The 14,671-nt window shown below is 47.1% G+C and overlaps 2 protein-coding genes across 2 annotated transcripts in view; both read right to left on the reverse strand.

The window, feature by feature from the left end:
* The window catches only part of VPS16 (VPS16 core subunit of CORVET and HOPS complexes), a 28,846-nt gene extending 18,879 nt beyond the window's left edge, over positions 1-9,967 (reverse strand). The window contains exons 1-6 of the mRNA XM_063309966.1: positions 9,808-9,967; positions 6,136-6,224; positions 3,989-4,080; positions 3,399-3,527; positions 2,487-2,634; positions 986-1,101 (exon numbers count right to left, since the gene is read on the reverse strand). Of these exons, the coding sequence (XP_063166036.1) occupies positions 986-1,101; positions 2,487-2,634; positions 3,399-3,527; positions 3,989-4,080; positions 6,136-6,224; positions 9,808-9,860 (627 nt within the window). The 5' untranslated portion in view covers positions 9,861-9,967. The remainder of the gene's footprint in view (positions 1-985; positions 1,102-2,486; positions 2,635-3,398; positions 3,528-3,988; positions 4,081-6,135; positions 6,225-9,807) is intronic.
* The window catches only part of LOC134501946 (N-acetyltransferase family 8 member 3-like), a 104,298-nt gene continuing 92,294 nt past the window's right edge, over positions 2,668-14,671 (reverse strand). The window contains exon 3 of the transcript XR_010068402.1: positions 2,668-2,678. The gene's annotated coding sequence lies outside the window, so the exon portion shown is untranslated. The remainder of the gene's footprint in view (positions 2,679-14,671) is intronic.

Genomic DNA, 14,671 nt, shown 5'->3' on the forward strand with positions numbered 1-14,671 from the left:
AATAAAGTAGAATTAGCTCATTTGGTTGTGGCTTCTCTCTGGTTTACCTGGGAAGGCTGAAAGTTCCCAAAAAGAAAGTTGAAGCCCAGCTGCTGAGAAATGCTTCATGGAGCAGGAAAGCACATCCATTGCCTCCCAGTTGAATGCAAAGTATTCTTAGAGGCAGAGAAATGGGGAGATCTAAGCAGTTCTGTGCATGCAGGAAGATTGCTCCCTGGATCAGGATGAACACAGCCTGGAGAGGCAGGCGAACGGACCATCATGAATGTCCCCAACTGGTGCCCTTAAGATGCGTCCAACTACCCCTATGCTCCCAGCTGTGGATGATGGGAATTGCAGTCTGGCACAGCTGGCAAATACCAGGCGAGGGCAGGCCCTCAAATGAAACACTGGTGGATTACAACAGTTGGCAGTAAAGCCGATGATGAAAGCAGCAGCAAGAGCTTTGGGTTGTGTTTCCAGTTTAACATCTTTTCCTGCAGTAAATCTATTACAGGATTTAATAGGGGTTTCGTTGCCCGATAAAATCGAGGCAGGAGCCGGCTCTCCCGAGCCCATGCGTTTGGCGCCCAGGCCAAAAGGGATCAAAAACTAAATTCAGCAGCTGAAACAACTGCAGCATCGCTGAAAGCTGGAAGGAGAGATTTCTTTCAACAACAAGGAAATGCTTGCCTCTCAGAGGCAGGCTGCAACCGAGTGCCTAAGGCTGTGTTGCAGCACGTGGAGACAGGAACTCGGCACCTGGCTAGTCCTTAAATCAGTGTTCCTGGGAGTTGAAGTCCACACTGTTCTCCACAACTTCTGGGGCACCTTCACACCCTGAAACCAAAGCCCTGCATTGCACGAGCAAAATTGCTGATGCCCAGCCTCTGGATGCACACTGTGGCTTAGCTAGCGAAGGAAGTAGGGAAGCAGGATTCCAACCCCAGAGAGGTCCTGCAGCAATACGAACGGCTGGGGAGTTAAAGGAATGTTGCACACGCACCACCGGGGTGCAGGCTGCATCATCCAGCAGATACAGCTCTTGCCCGACAGCAAGGAGAACGTTGGTGACTCTATTTTGGCACAGGACCGTCCAGCAGGAGGGGGCAGTCTGAAGACCTGGCCAGGGAGGGAGAGAAGAGATCCACAGTCAGAACCTTTGGAAGCAGATCAGGATGCTGATTGATTTTTTTTTTCAGGCCATGTGGCTCTGGCCTGTAATGCAGGGAAGTGGCCAGAAAAACACGCTTTTCTGGCCCCTTTTGCGCATGGCTGTGTTTGGGGTTTGAGAGGCTAAGGGGCAAAACAGGGCAGGGAAGACTTCCGGTGGTGTGCAGTACTTCTTGACACCTTTTGGCAGCTAAAACAATTCCAGAAACCGGGCCATGAGAAAGCCTTGTAATTTTCCTTCCAATGGTGGGACAGGGAGGAGGATACATAATTGGGGTGGGGGGACTTCTGCTACGCTAAGCTGAGGCACCTGGACTGCGAGAGATCTGCCAGTGTGGATTCCTTAAAGGGGAAGCTCTGTTAATTACAGCAGAAGCCAAGAATCAGAAAGCGAGGGGAATCCTTAAGCTCGTCTGCCTTCTTTTCAGAAAGACGAAGCCCCTCTCTGGCTTTCACAGAGAGAATCTGCCAGGACAACTCACCCATTGCCAGGGATATAAATGCTCTCTTTATCAGGTCATTTATGCAGATCTACTGATCCCATCAGGACTGGCTGGAGAGGCATGTTATGGGGCCCGTCTATGAAAGAGTGTTATCAGGAGGGGCCCCGGAAGAGAGCCTTTTCTGCTGTGGCGCCCACATCATCTCCACGGACCATGGATTGGCCCCCACCCCACCTAAGTCTTTAGGAAGGCCCTGGAGACACGGCTCTGCCACGGTGCCTGGGGGTCCAGCAATGGTGGGGAGCGCTTACAATGGCTGCACTGAGCTGATGTCGGATGAATCCTGCCACCGATCACGGTTTTTGTTTTTAAATTGATTATGGATATGTTTGTATATAGGCTTTTGACTTGTTTTGATTGGATTGTTTTTACCCGTTGTGAGCTGCCCAGAATTGCTCAGAGGAGATGGGCAGCAAATCAAAACCAAAACCAATGGGTTATAAGCCGAGTAAGCAAAAAAGGCATCTTTTCTTACTACAGAAGCCTGGCTGGGCAAGTTAAGAGTGAAGCTGCTGGGCCTCCTTAGGTAAACGCCTTTGGTTGCTGTAGGCAGCCCACCTCACACTGCAGCTGCTTTTAGGCTTTCCCTTGGCGGGTGAGGAAAAGAGTACGGGGGAGAAATCCTCCCTTTCACATGACGAGCAGACTTGCAGCTCAGAGGTCCAAGGAACCCAAGTGGCTCTTGGACTAGACTCAGACTCCCGAACCATGGTGCCTGGAGGACTGAGATTTCGTTTTGTACAAAACGTGGAAAAGGTCCTGCTTCAGAGCTGCAAGCAAACACAGCCAGATCTCTCCCTGGGACGGTGTGTTATGACGACGGAGCCGTACCTGGCACTTCGGGAAGCCTGCGGAGCTTCACGTCGTAGATGTTGTTGGCCAGGCTGAACCGGTGTTGAAGGATGGACAAGAGGGCCAGGCCGGTGCCATAGGCTGTGTAAAACACCCTGGCCTCCAGCACGCGTTCCTGCACCACTTGCTGAGGGACAAGGAGAGAACCGCCTTAACAGCAGGGCAGGCGAGCTCCAGGCTGTGCCGAGGCCAGCTGCAGAGCTTGGAGCGCTGATCCCCGCAGATACGTGCATGGCCTCATTCCCTCCAGGTCAGTGATTTTCAGACTTGGCCACTTTAGGAGGTGTGGGCGTGGACTCCCAGAATCCCCCAGCCAGCAGGTGTGGACTTCATCCCCCAGAATTCTGGGAGCTGCGGTCCACACCTCCTAAAGTTGCTGAGGTGGAGGAACGCTGGTCTGGAGGGAAAACAAGAAGTGAAATAAGTTACACTGTATTGGATAGTTTTCTTGGACAGGCAGGCGTTACTAGGGATATACTAGCGACCACGTAGGTTGATTTCCTCCATGGGGGTAACGGATAAGGACAGAGGAAAAGGTCAAAGCAAGAAACATGACCGCTGGTTGTTTTCATAATCCTTACTGGCCAGAGGCAAAAAACCACTATTTTTTCAGGCGGGGAAGTCCCACCCTCTCAGCTCCAGTCCGTAATTTCCCAGAGAGCTGGTGTTAGCTTTTTAAAAAGATTCGTGTCCTACAGCAATCTCCAGCTCTCCTAACACTCAACCCTTGCTTCGAACAGAAGTCCAGAGGAAAAGAGTGCATCTGGGTTCATCTACTATGCGAAGCCCTAACATGGTTTGCTTCTTGGAGGCTTAGTCTATCCCCTGGTAGCAGCAAGCCCTGGCTTGAACCCAAGTCCGCCACAAGCCCTCCCCCTTTGAGTCACTTACGTTGTTCATGGTGACCTTCTTCTTGAATTCGCCAAAAAGGCTGTGGAGAAGAACGATGCCGTTCTCCTGGACGCTGAGCAGGTCCTCGTTGGTGGTCCATCCCAGGTACATCGCTGGAGAATCCTTCCACTGTGGGCAAAGACATGGATGCACATGCAGATGGCCATGTCACACCGCAGGTCCCATCAAGCCCACCAGCACCCCAGACTTTCCCTTCCAGCTGTAAATCCCAAGCAGCTGCCATGCATGGCTGGATCTCAAGGCCTCTGGCTTTCTTCGGCTTGGTCCAGATTTCTCCTCCCTGCATCCACAGCAGCTTTTCCTTCAGATGCAGTTGCAACTCCCAGTATGCCCACCAGCTGTTGCTTAGCCCCCGGTCACACATAGGATCCCCAAATGTTGACAGACTACATCTCCCATCATGCCTAACAATTGCCTGAGTTGGTTTAGAACAGTGTTGCTCAACCTCAACAACTTTAAGCTGTGTGGTTGGGGAATCCTGGGAACTGAAGTCCACACAGCTTAAAGTCGCCAAGGTTGAAAAACACTGGTCTAGCAAGACAACTAGCTGGCCCGTGGGCCTCACTCACCACAACGCTGGCCAACTGGATTCCCGAGGCAGAGTAGATTTCTAGAAGAGGCCGGGAACTGGGAGATTTCTCTTTCTTGTTTTTCATCAGTGCTAAAAAATAAAAAAAAAATAGGAGGAAGCCCCTCCCTCAACACCAATTGTGAGAACCTGGGACTTCAGATGTGCAAGGGGTTAAAAACCCATTGGGTGGGTTGAGACCTTCAGAGATAGCCTTGAACTTCTGATGCATTGTTAACTGATAAAAGTTCTTGAGGTTGTTAATTGGTAAAGTCCCTGAGATCTGTCCCACTTGCATTTGCACAACCCACCTGTCTCCACCTTCCTCCTCCCCTGCCTCACCCCAATTTAAATCCAACATCAGTCTAGCCCAGTGTTTTTCAGACTTGGCCACTTTAAAGTACTTGTTGAATAAAAATCCTGATCCTATACATGGTACGACATAGGCGTCCTTCTCCCACTTTTGATGTTTCACCAAAAATATGCTGCCTACCAAGCTGGGTTTTGCGACCAGTGGTTGTGATGGTTTTATTACTGTTTACAGACTTTTTACCCCCTGAATTGCATGTGGTTCTTCAGTAATTTAATAATAATTGATCCTCAATTTAATTTTTGCGGTGAGAACCTGCTGTGCGAGAATCTCTTTTAGATATAATGCCCAGTAGCTATTTTATACAACAGTGGTCTTATGTTCGTGGCCAACTTGAGGTTTTTTATGCATTTTAGGTTCATAATCAAAATTTTCATTTCCCCAATCTCCATCTTTCTGTATCTCTCTGAGATAATTATTAGCAATAGTATGCTTGTCCACATGTGAGTAGATAGAGCAATCAAGCTGTTTCACTCTGCTGTAATGTATTGCCTATGCGCATGTGTGTATTTAAACATTGATGATGATGATGATGATGATAGAAACTTGGCCACTTTAAGGCGTGTGGACTTCAGCTCCACTGGGCTGGCTGGGGAATTCTGGGAGTTGAAGTCCACACGTCTTAAAGTGGCCAAGTTTGAAAAACACTGGGCCAGCCCCTCCATGCATCTGACGAAGGGAGCTGCATGAAGGCTTCATGCCTTTGAATGCCATTGGCTAGTCTGAAAAGGTGCCACCAGATTCCCAATCTGTGATGGCCTTCTGGCTTGTCCCCCCGTTCTTCCAAGCTACAATTACTTAGGCAAGAATCCTTCCTTCAGGGCAGACGTGTCTTACAAAAATGAGATAGAACTCCCTCCCCATAACTAGCTGAGCTCTCCTCTCTTCATCCCCCATCTCTGGGGCTGAAGCCCCCCAGAAGAAACACAGAAAGGGACAGCTGGCCCTGAGTTTCCACAGAAACCTTTATTGTCGCCACCAAAGGCAGGCCCACCTTTCAGGGGCCGCCCTTGAGCCCCACCAGCAGGACCCTCGATCGGGCAGGGGTGTCCCAGGGTACACCCCTTGCCCTGAAGACCTAGAGAGGCTGCTGGACCTTAGACGCAGCTCAGCTCAGCTTCTCCCTCCAGTCTCTGGCTTTCAGATATCTTTCTTGCACCACCTTCCCGGTCCCCCTGCGTGGCTGAAGGGAAATATCTGCAGCGCTCACATCTAAGTGAAAGGATGCTGGGCCCCTGGAACGATTACAGCTGATGGGCGGGAATGAGAAAAAAACAGCATTTGAGAGCCACTGGGAAGGCCTTGGACATGGGAGAACCAGGAGGAAGTTCACCCTCCAAGGCAGAAATTCAGGGGGTGACCTTGAGCCCCTCGTTCTCAGCCCCACCTACCTTGCAGGGTTATTGTGGGGAGCCAGAGGAGAGAGTACAATCGACCTAGCCTGAACGAGATCAGCCTAGCAAAGAAATAAATTCATTTCCTACTGACCTCAGCTCTTGCTTTGCTTGGAACACCCTGCAGGGGGGTCTGACCGTTCCAATGAGTTCATGAATATCCCAAAGCAAAGGGCCAGAAACAGGATAAAATACCCCAGGAAAATGTACTGGGTACGCTCATCTGACCCTCTCTGTTCTTTGCTTGACCTGACCTGCTAGTCATCTGCATGCAGGAGGGAAGAAAAAGACTCCTGCATGTAGATCACTAGCAGGCAAGTATGCAGTGAAGCTGTGCAGCCAACGGTTCAGAGTAGGGAAGGGGGAGACGGACTCTCGCCGTACCGATGGGGCCCCCGTACGGAGCAGCAGCAACCAAACAGTCCCGCAGGTCTTCCTTCAGATTCCAGTCCATGCTGTAAAGTTCCAGTTTCCTAGAAGTGCGGGGGTGGGGGTGAGGATAATTTAAAAAAAAGTTAGAGAAAAGTGCAGGAAACACTACGGCAATGCACTTAAATCTATTTATTCATTCAGTTTTTACAGCAGAACGGGATGTCGCTCACAAGATTCCACTTCTGAGTTTCCTCCCTTTCCTGCTCCCCTTAAAAGCAAGTTGCTAGACCTCATGGTATCCTTCCCCTACGTGGCATCCCTCCAGAGGTGTGAACTTCAGTTCCCAGAATTCTCAGCAATGGCCAGAGCTGGCTTGAGAATACTATGGAGTTTATAATTCTTAAAATGATTTTTAAAAGGTGCTTTTGTATGGATTGTAAACCGTTGTATTGTTTGGGTTGTTTCATAAATAGTCATAAACAGGTTGTGATTAGTGCGAGTTTGAATTCTGCGATATTCCATTTAGTGCAATTGTAAATTGATACCAGGTCGGGCTTAACGGGACCCCAAACTGAGTTAATGCGCGGCCAACACGTGCACAGCTGCGGTTGGGGTTTTAGGTGCCGCTAATCTTCGTGTATGCAAAATGGAGAAAAGGATGATTCTGTCAGAGGGAAACGGTACAAGTTTAAAAAAGAGGAGGCTCCTTATTAATTAAAGCCAAAATTTGATGTACAGGTAGTCCTCACTTAACAACCATTTGTTTAATGACTGTTCGGACTTATGATGGTGCTGAAAAAACCGACTTGCGACTGGTCCTTACACTTACGACTGTCACAGCATCCCCACGGTCACGTGATCACGATTTGGGCACTTGGCAACTGCTTCGCATTTGACTGTTGCAGCATCACGTGGTCACGTGATCACCATTCCTGACCTTCCCAGCCAGCTTCCCAGTCAAGCTAAATCAATAGGAAACCACGTGATTCACTTAACAACCATGTGGTTCGCTTAACAACTGCTGCAAAAAAGGTCGTAAAATCAGGTTGGATTCACTTAATGACTGCTTTGCTCAGCAACTGAAATTCTGGTCCCAGTTGTGGTCATTAAGCAAGGACTACCTGTAATTCAATGACACAAACGTGGTCACAGCAACACTAAAATAGGACGAGATTTAATGGAATGTCTGAATCTATGGTAGAATTTTTTTCTTTTCTTTTTCTTTTTATTATTTAATTTTTATCCTGCCTTTATTATTTTTATAAATAACTCAAGGCAGGGAACACACCTAATACTCCTTCCCCCTCCTATTTTCCCCACAACAACAACCCTGTGAGGTGGGTTGGGCTGAGAGAGAAGGACTGGCCCGAGGTCACCCAGCCGGCTTTCATGCCTAAGCCGGGACTAGAACTCTCAGTCTCCTGGTTCCTAGCCCGTTGCCTTAACCACTGGACCAAACTGGCTCTTTTGCTTTCTTTTGTTTTCTGTAACTACTCTGTGACTTTGTTAACCATAAATTTAAAGTACATTCTTTTTATCCTTTACTGTAATATTTCATTAATATACATAAAAAAAATTATGTTTAAAATCTTCCATTGCCCATTTCTGTAATTGACTGGAACCAATTACCATATTTCCCATAGAAATATCACTCTGAGTAGTGCAGATTTGATTAAAGCGGCCATCTCGTGGGATTCATTAACCGCGCTAATTGAGATCTACCTGTATATGAGATGGGTGGCTATATAAATTGGAAAAATAAATAATAAATACCCAAATGCGTGCAGTCTTTTGGTCAAAAGTCTTGAAAGGGCCTGCCTTAGGAAGGAGCCACAGGTTCAACTCCCAATAATTCAGGTGGAAAGAATCAGAGGGCAGGTGATGGGAAAGCCCAGGAAATTACAATTTTTATTTCCATAAATATATGGCTATCTTGAAACGATGCTGTGCTGTTTTCAGTTTTGTGGGCTTTTATTGGATTCTGATACTCGAATTTCACTCCGTCTTCCTTCTACATACCAGCAGACGGTAGTGCCCCCCTACCCCAGCCCTGCAGGGAGCCAAGGAAAGCTCAGCAGAGCCCAACATTTTCTGCCCAAGCAATTAGTGCAAGAACTTCAGCTCCCAGAGTTCTCAGCATTGTCCATGGTCAACTGGGGCATTCTGGGAGTTCTTTTAATTTTTTTTTTCTTTTATTAATTGAATACAAGAACTGGGAAATAAAATAAAGACTAAGAAAAGTTCAGAAGAAAAAAAGAAAACTAAAGAAATTAGACAGGTCATTTGTTCACGGATTCATATACTGTACATATATAAAATTTCTACATGAGTACTTCTATGATTGATAGCTATATTTCTTTATAATCATCCGTAGCTAGTCTGTGTGGATGCAACTCATATTTAAGTTGCTAATAACATCAACTCTGAGACTGCTGAGTAGTTGGGGACCTATCTTTACCTTTCCAATGCTGAAAAATAACTCTTTTAGAAAAGAGTATAGCCATTTCTTTGTCCAGAGTTTATTCTACATATTCTGGACAACGTTCAGAATAATATTTAATATTCTTGAATAATAACATTTGAGAATATTAAATCTTGTCTCCCAGCAGAGTTAATCCCCATAGCAACTTCCTCTGCCCCAAACAATTATCGGACGCTGTTGAAACACCGTTTAAATGAAGCATTAATGTAATCGCATCTCCAGCAACATGACAATTTACTCAAGCCTTATCTATATAAACATGAAGGATTGAATCAGATGAATTCCTGGGGTTAAATCCAGGTACCTGGAAGGTAACCAGGTTGGGGTACCCACTTTAGGAAGCCCATCTCAATGAGCTCAGTGGGTGGACTTTGGAACAGAGGCATAAGCAGAATTGTGAATTAAACAACTGGAGTTGGGAATCAGCGGGTCAGTCCCAAGTTCGAATGCCGCTTCAGCCACAGTCTCACGCAGTGGCCTGTTTGCTTTTCCATTTCTGTTCCTGCACCCTGGGCCAGCTCAGAGACGACCTTCATGCATTTGTCTGCTTATTTAAAACATTGATATTTTGCTTTAAACAGAAAAGAAAAAAAACCTCAAAACAGTTTACAGACAAACGTCCCCATAAAACGACTGACAAAAAGACACATAAAACGCAGCGTTAAGCCAGCCACGAAATAACAGTGCAGTAAAAGGAAATAGCCCCTAATTTAGAAAAAGGTTCCAGCTGAAATGCACGGAGTGCTTTGCGCACCCCGAGGAGGAAGACACCGGGGGGCTGCAAAAGCCTTCAGCACCCCTAACCCCAGGATCATAGCCTGCTGCAAGGGGGCACCTGCCCGAGAGGTTGCACTGCCGTGCTGATCATCCCCTTCTGGCTGGGGATGATGGGCTTTACAGTCTAACCCTGCCGGAACTGGCGGGGGCAGGAAAAGCCGGCTGCTTTCGGGTTAAACACCTTGTCCCCCCCCCACCCCATAAGCATCATTTTGCAGAGGAATTGGGGGGAAGGGGGGCAGAGGGAGAGATGCAACAACAACAAAAAAGGCGTTGGGGGCAAACGCCGAAGACTCTAAAAAGGGCGGGGCTGCTTTTTGGAAAGAGGGGTGCATATTATGGGAAGCCTTCATTGCATCTCGGGAAGAAAGGCCCCGAGGCTCCTCTTCTTTGCGGGGAGGGGGCTGAAAAAGAAAGCCACTGACCGATAGTAGGCGGATTCCCCCAGGGGGTCCCAATTGGCGGTGTAGCAGTCCATGCTGGCGCGCTGGAGGGTCCCGGGCGCCCAGCTGCTCTCCTGCGGCTCCCCAGCCCTTCCGCCCTCACCTCCCGGCCCAGGCAAGCGGAAGGGAGGAAGCGGCGGCCGCCATCTTGCGTGAGGGCAGCCCCTGCCCGGCTTGGCTCGCGGCTGCCCCCTGGAGGGCAGAGAAAGGGCGGCTGCTTCCCTGGCTGAAAAGGCGAGATCTCCTCAATAATGCAGTATATTTACTACCTTTGCCTTTTCCCGTTTTTCACATGCCATGCAGACCCGGCCCTGCTTGCTGCATTTATGCCCCAACCTTCCCTCCCCAATTTAGGGGCTGCTGATAGGCTGGAGGAACCCCCATCATCCACTGCCTGGGCGGCCCTTGCTGCGATACAGTACTATCCTTTCCTCTTATTCCTCATGTGATTCTCAAGTCATCATAAAGGCAGTCCTCGCTTAATGACCACAATTGGGACCAGAATTTTGATTGCTAAGCAAAGTGGTCATGAAGTGAATCTGACCCAATTTTATGACCTTTTTTGCAGTGGTCCTTAAGCAAATCATTGTGGGCATTAAGCAAACCATGTGGCCATTAAGCAGATCACGCGGTTCCCCATTGATTTTGCTTGCCAGAAACCAGCCAGGAAGGTCGAAAATGGCGATCACGTGACCATGGGATGCTGTGGCGGTCATAAATGCAAACCGGTTGCCAAGTGCCCAAATTGTGATCACATGACCTCAGGGGCGCTGCAACGGTCGTAAGTGTGAGGACTGTTCATGTTGTTTCTTTTTTCAGCACCGTCATAAGTCCGAATCATCACTAAATGAATGGTTAAATGTCAAAAAAGGGTAGCTGTGGGACATGTGTGATCTACAGTATCCGTTTTGGAAAAGGCAATATTTTCTACTAACCCAAGGATGCAGCGCTGCGTGTTACCATGGCAGAGCTTTGGGGATATTGAACGATAATATTTTGTCCTGTTCATATTATAAGAGGGTCTTCATTAGTGACTATTGAAGGAGGAAAAGACCCCCCACCCAATTGACCAGTGGAGACCACACGATCCACTTGAACCAAGTTTATTGATCTGCAAAGGGGGACAAAATAGGAGGTTCTGATAATAGGGGGCAAAGCAAAACATGCATCTTATTTAACATGAATGACAGTCGCACCCCTTAGCAACAGAACCCACCTCCCTAGCAACCCAGATCCCCCTTTTTATTCCTTGCCGTGATTCCCCCTATTTAGCAAGCTTTGGCTAATATTCAGAGGTCAAATCCCAGCTTTTAGTAACTGTTGACTGAGGTTTTGCTTCATTTGCAGTTTGTGCTTTTAAGCATTTTTAAGCATAAAGCAGTTTTTCAAACTCGGCCACTTTAAGCTGTGTGGACTTCAACTCTCAGAATTCCCCAGCCGAGTTTGAAAAACACTGCATTAAAGTATTGCTTTTACAGTTTGTTGTTTCGTTGTTTATTCGTTCAGTCGCTTCCGACTCTTCGTGACCTCATGGACCAGCCCACGCCAGAGCTTCCTGTCGGTCGTCAACACCCCCAGCTCCCCCAGGGACGAGTCCGTCACCTCTAGAATACCATCCATCCACCTTGCTTTTACAGTACCCAAAGCCAATTTGTTAGGCAAAGCTGATTCTTTGGTTAATCTTCTCCTTCCCTGTTGATAAGTACAAAATATGTTAGGTTTTACCCTCCTTTCTCCTTCTTCTTCCTTTCCTTTCTTCTTTCTTTCATAATGGTGTATGCATTAATAATAATTTATTACATTTACATGCTGCCCAACTTCCAAAGACTCTGGGTGCTTATAACTAATAAATAGATGACATAAATAAAGTATAATAAATAAAATACCGATTCCTCACTTGCTGTGTGTGATTTGCTCTGCGTGTTTAACTTCCCAAGATCCTTCCATGAGGCCAGTGACGTAGATCAGAGTTCTAGCTGTCTCTCTCTCTCACACACACACGGGCACACCTCTTCGCCAAGGCAGCCAAACCTACTGTTGGAAGGAAATCTTACCAAGGGTTCGTGGGGATGGAGAGACACAGGCAACTGCAGGAATGGAGGTGAGTGTTTATTCAGTCCGACAGCATGAAGGACAGAAAAGGATCAGCTGTCCAGCCCCTTATATAGAGATGTGGACCTCTTTTATAGATACAGACCCTTGATGTTTAGGGTGGGTGAGAGACGGTGCTTGCTTTTGCTAGATTTCATGTTTGCCCTTCGGTTTGTGTTTTCTCAGTGTCTGGACCGGATCAGTTTAGGCGGAATCTGATTCGGTTATTGGGTGGTTCTGATTGGTTTGCTCAAGTTATCGGGAGGGATTCTGCTCCTATTGTTCTATGATATCTTAATTTACATGTTTAGTGTAGTTTAATGTTTCAGCGGGAAGCGTCTGTCGGTGAGGGCAGAGGAGGGTTTTTTTCAGGTCCTCCTAACACTACCTTGCAGGGTTGTTGTTTCTGAGGATAAAACCAGAAACATGTGACTTGAAGGAACAGAGCAATGTAAATGCAATTGGCCCATCACAAAATAACAGAGAACCTGCATTTCTTGGGTAAATACAACTGGAGAAAGGGTTCTAAATATTTTAGTTCATCTGGTATTACAGGTTTTCAAACCACTGTAGTCCTTGTTTAGTGACCAAAATTGGGACCTGCAACTTGGTCGTTAAGTGAAGCAGTGGCTAAGTAAAACCAGGACTGTGCTTATGATCTTACTTCAGCTTTCCTTTGCTTTACAGACCTTTACAGATCTTACAGACCTGCGAAGATCATAAATATGAAGATTGGTCACAAAGTTAGCTGAGGAATTCTGGGAGCTGAAGTCCACACATCTTCAAGCTGCCAAGTCAAGAAACACTGGTATTGGTTAATATAAAATGTGGGGGACCATCACATATGCAGACTACCTGTGCCTGAGGAGGTCCAATAAGGATCAAACTGGTCGCATCATGCCTCCTTGTTGCTGGCTAATTTAGAATTTGCAGCTTGGGTATGGAAGAGGCGCACACCGGAGAAGACACCAGGATAATAACAATTAATAATATGAGTCTAGTGGTAAGAAGGAAATCCCATGGAATCAACTCACAAAGGGCTTACTTTCATTGGGTGAGTTTTCCATTCCTTCAACCTCCTCCCACACCCAGATCCCTGGAGTTGCTTCGGCACCAGCAAAGGTTAGCACCATTAATCCCTATTAATGCGGATTAAGTGTCCAGCAGGTATTGGGTGCCTGCTAAGACAGAGAAGGGAAATAATTATCTAACTGCGGTTAGAGCAGGACGTTTGTTATCTCGCAGCTCCTGAGAGTAAATAGGAAGAGCTGGTTTGCTTAAGCAGCCTGTCTTCCAATGTGCTATTTGAAAAATGTGGGTCAATCAAAAGATATTCCTGCTGGTCAGGAGCCATTATAGCATGCGTTAAAACATAAAACAAAACAACCAAAGAAAGAACAGAGGAAAAAAATGGCTGTAGTTGCGAAGAGGGCTCGGGAAAATCATCCCTGGGAGAGGAAAAAAGATCCTGCAATGAGAGGCTGCCACTGTGGACCAGGAGAAGTGTTCTGCCAGAGTAGATTTCTGGCTTGGAAGACAAATCCATTCCCTGCGCCTCCTGTCCATCCCAGCTCCTGTTCTGCTTTCTAGATCACAATGCAATTTCAGAATGAATTTGTGCAGGGGCCCCTCCAAATTCTCAGCATTGGGGGGTTGTCCAAATGGGACCCAGCTAACCAGGGGTGTCCGTAGGGGAAAAAGGTGAAGATAGGTAATGATGTTGTTGTTGTTAGCTGCTGTTGAGTCGTTTACGACTCGTGGGGACCCCATGTATAACAGGACGAAATGCTGTTCGGTCTTGCGCCAAGTGCCTGGCTGTTCCAACGCTTGCACGCATTGTTGCGGTAATTGTATCCATCCATCGCATTGAAGGCCTTCCTCTTTTCCGCCACCCTCAACTTTACCAAGCGTGGTGTCCTTTTCAAGCGATCGGACTTTCCTGACGATGTGCCCAAAGTATGGGAGTCTCAGCCTGGTTATCTTCGCCTCTAGGGAACATTCTGGTCGTATTTCTTCTAAAACTGATTTGTTTGTTCTTCTGGCAGTCCACGGTGTCTTCAATGATCTTCACCAACACCCCAATTCGAATGCATCAAATTCTTCTTCTATCTTCCTTTTTTAAAGTCCAGCTTTCACAGGCACATGTGGCCATTGAGAAGACCACGGCGTGAGTCAGAAGCACCTTTGTTTTTAAACTGACGTCTTTACTTCTGAAAACTTTAGATGCGTCTTTGATGGCAGATTTTCCCAGCACGATGAGAAACTCTTATGCTTCTTAAAGAGCAGCTCATAAGCTAATGTTTTAAGACTGTCACACCAGAAGAAATGGAGTTTGTATCATTTGGGTATAGTATTGGTGGAAGGAAGTCTTACCAAAAGGTTCCTTCTGAGCCGGGAATGAAGAAATGCAGGCAATTGCGCAAACAGAGGTGATTGCTTTATTGTCCAAGGTCATGTGCAGAGTATGCTGGTTGGAGGTGGCCATCCTTGTATTTCTCCCACAATGTCCTAACAAGCAAGAACCATGCTGAGACGAGGAATAGGTCTCTAGTGTTTTATTACTGCTACATTAGACAGAAAATCCTAACAAACTGAAGAAGCGTGAGAAAACCCATACAGATAAACCCCAAAAGTCAAGGCAGGTCTGTTCTGTGTCTCTTTGAATGACAGCTCAAATTCTCACTACTGCGCATGCGTTTTCCCCCCTGGATAGGGGCCCCCTCTTGCTCACCATCAGGCTCATGACACACAAGAT

Source organism: Candoia aspera, chromosome 8 (genome assembly GCF_035149785.1).
Source record: "Candoia aspera isolate rCanAsp1 chromosome 8, rCanAsp1.hap2, whole genome shotgun sequence".
Lineage (NCBI taxonomy): Eukaryota > Metazoa > Chordata > Lepidosauria > Squamata > Boidae > Candoia > Candoia aspera.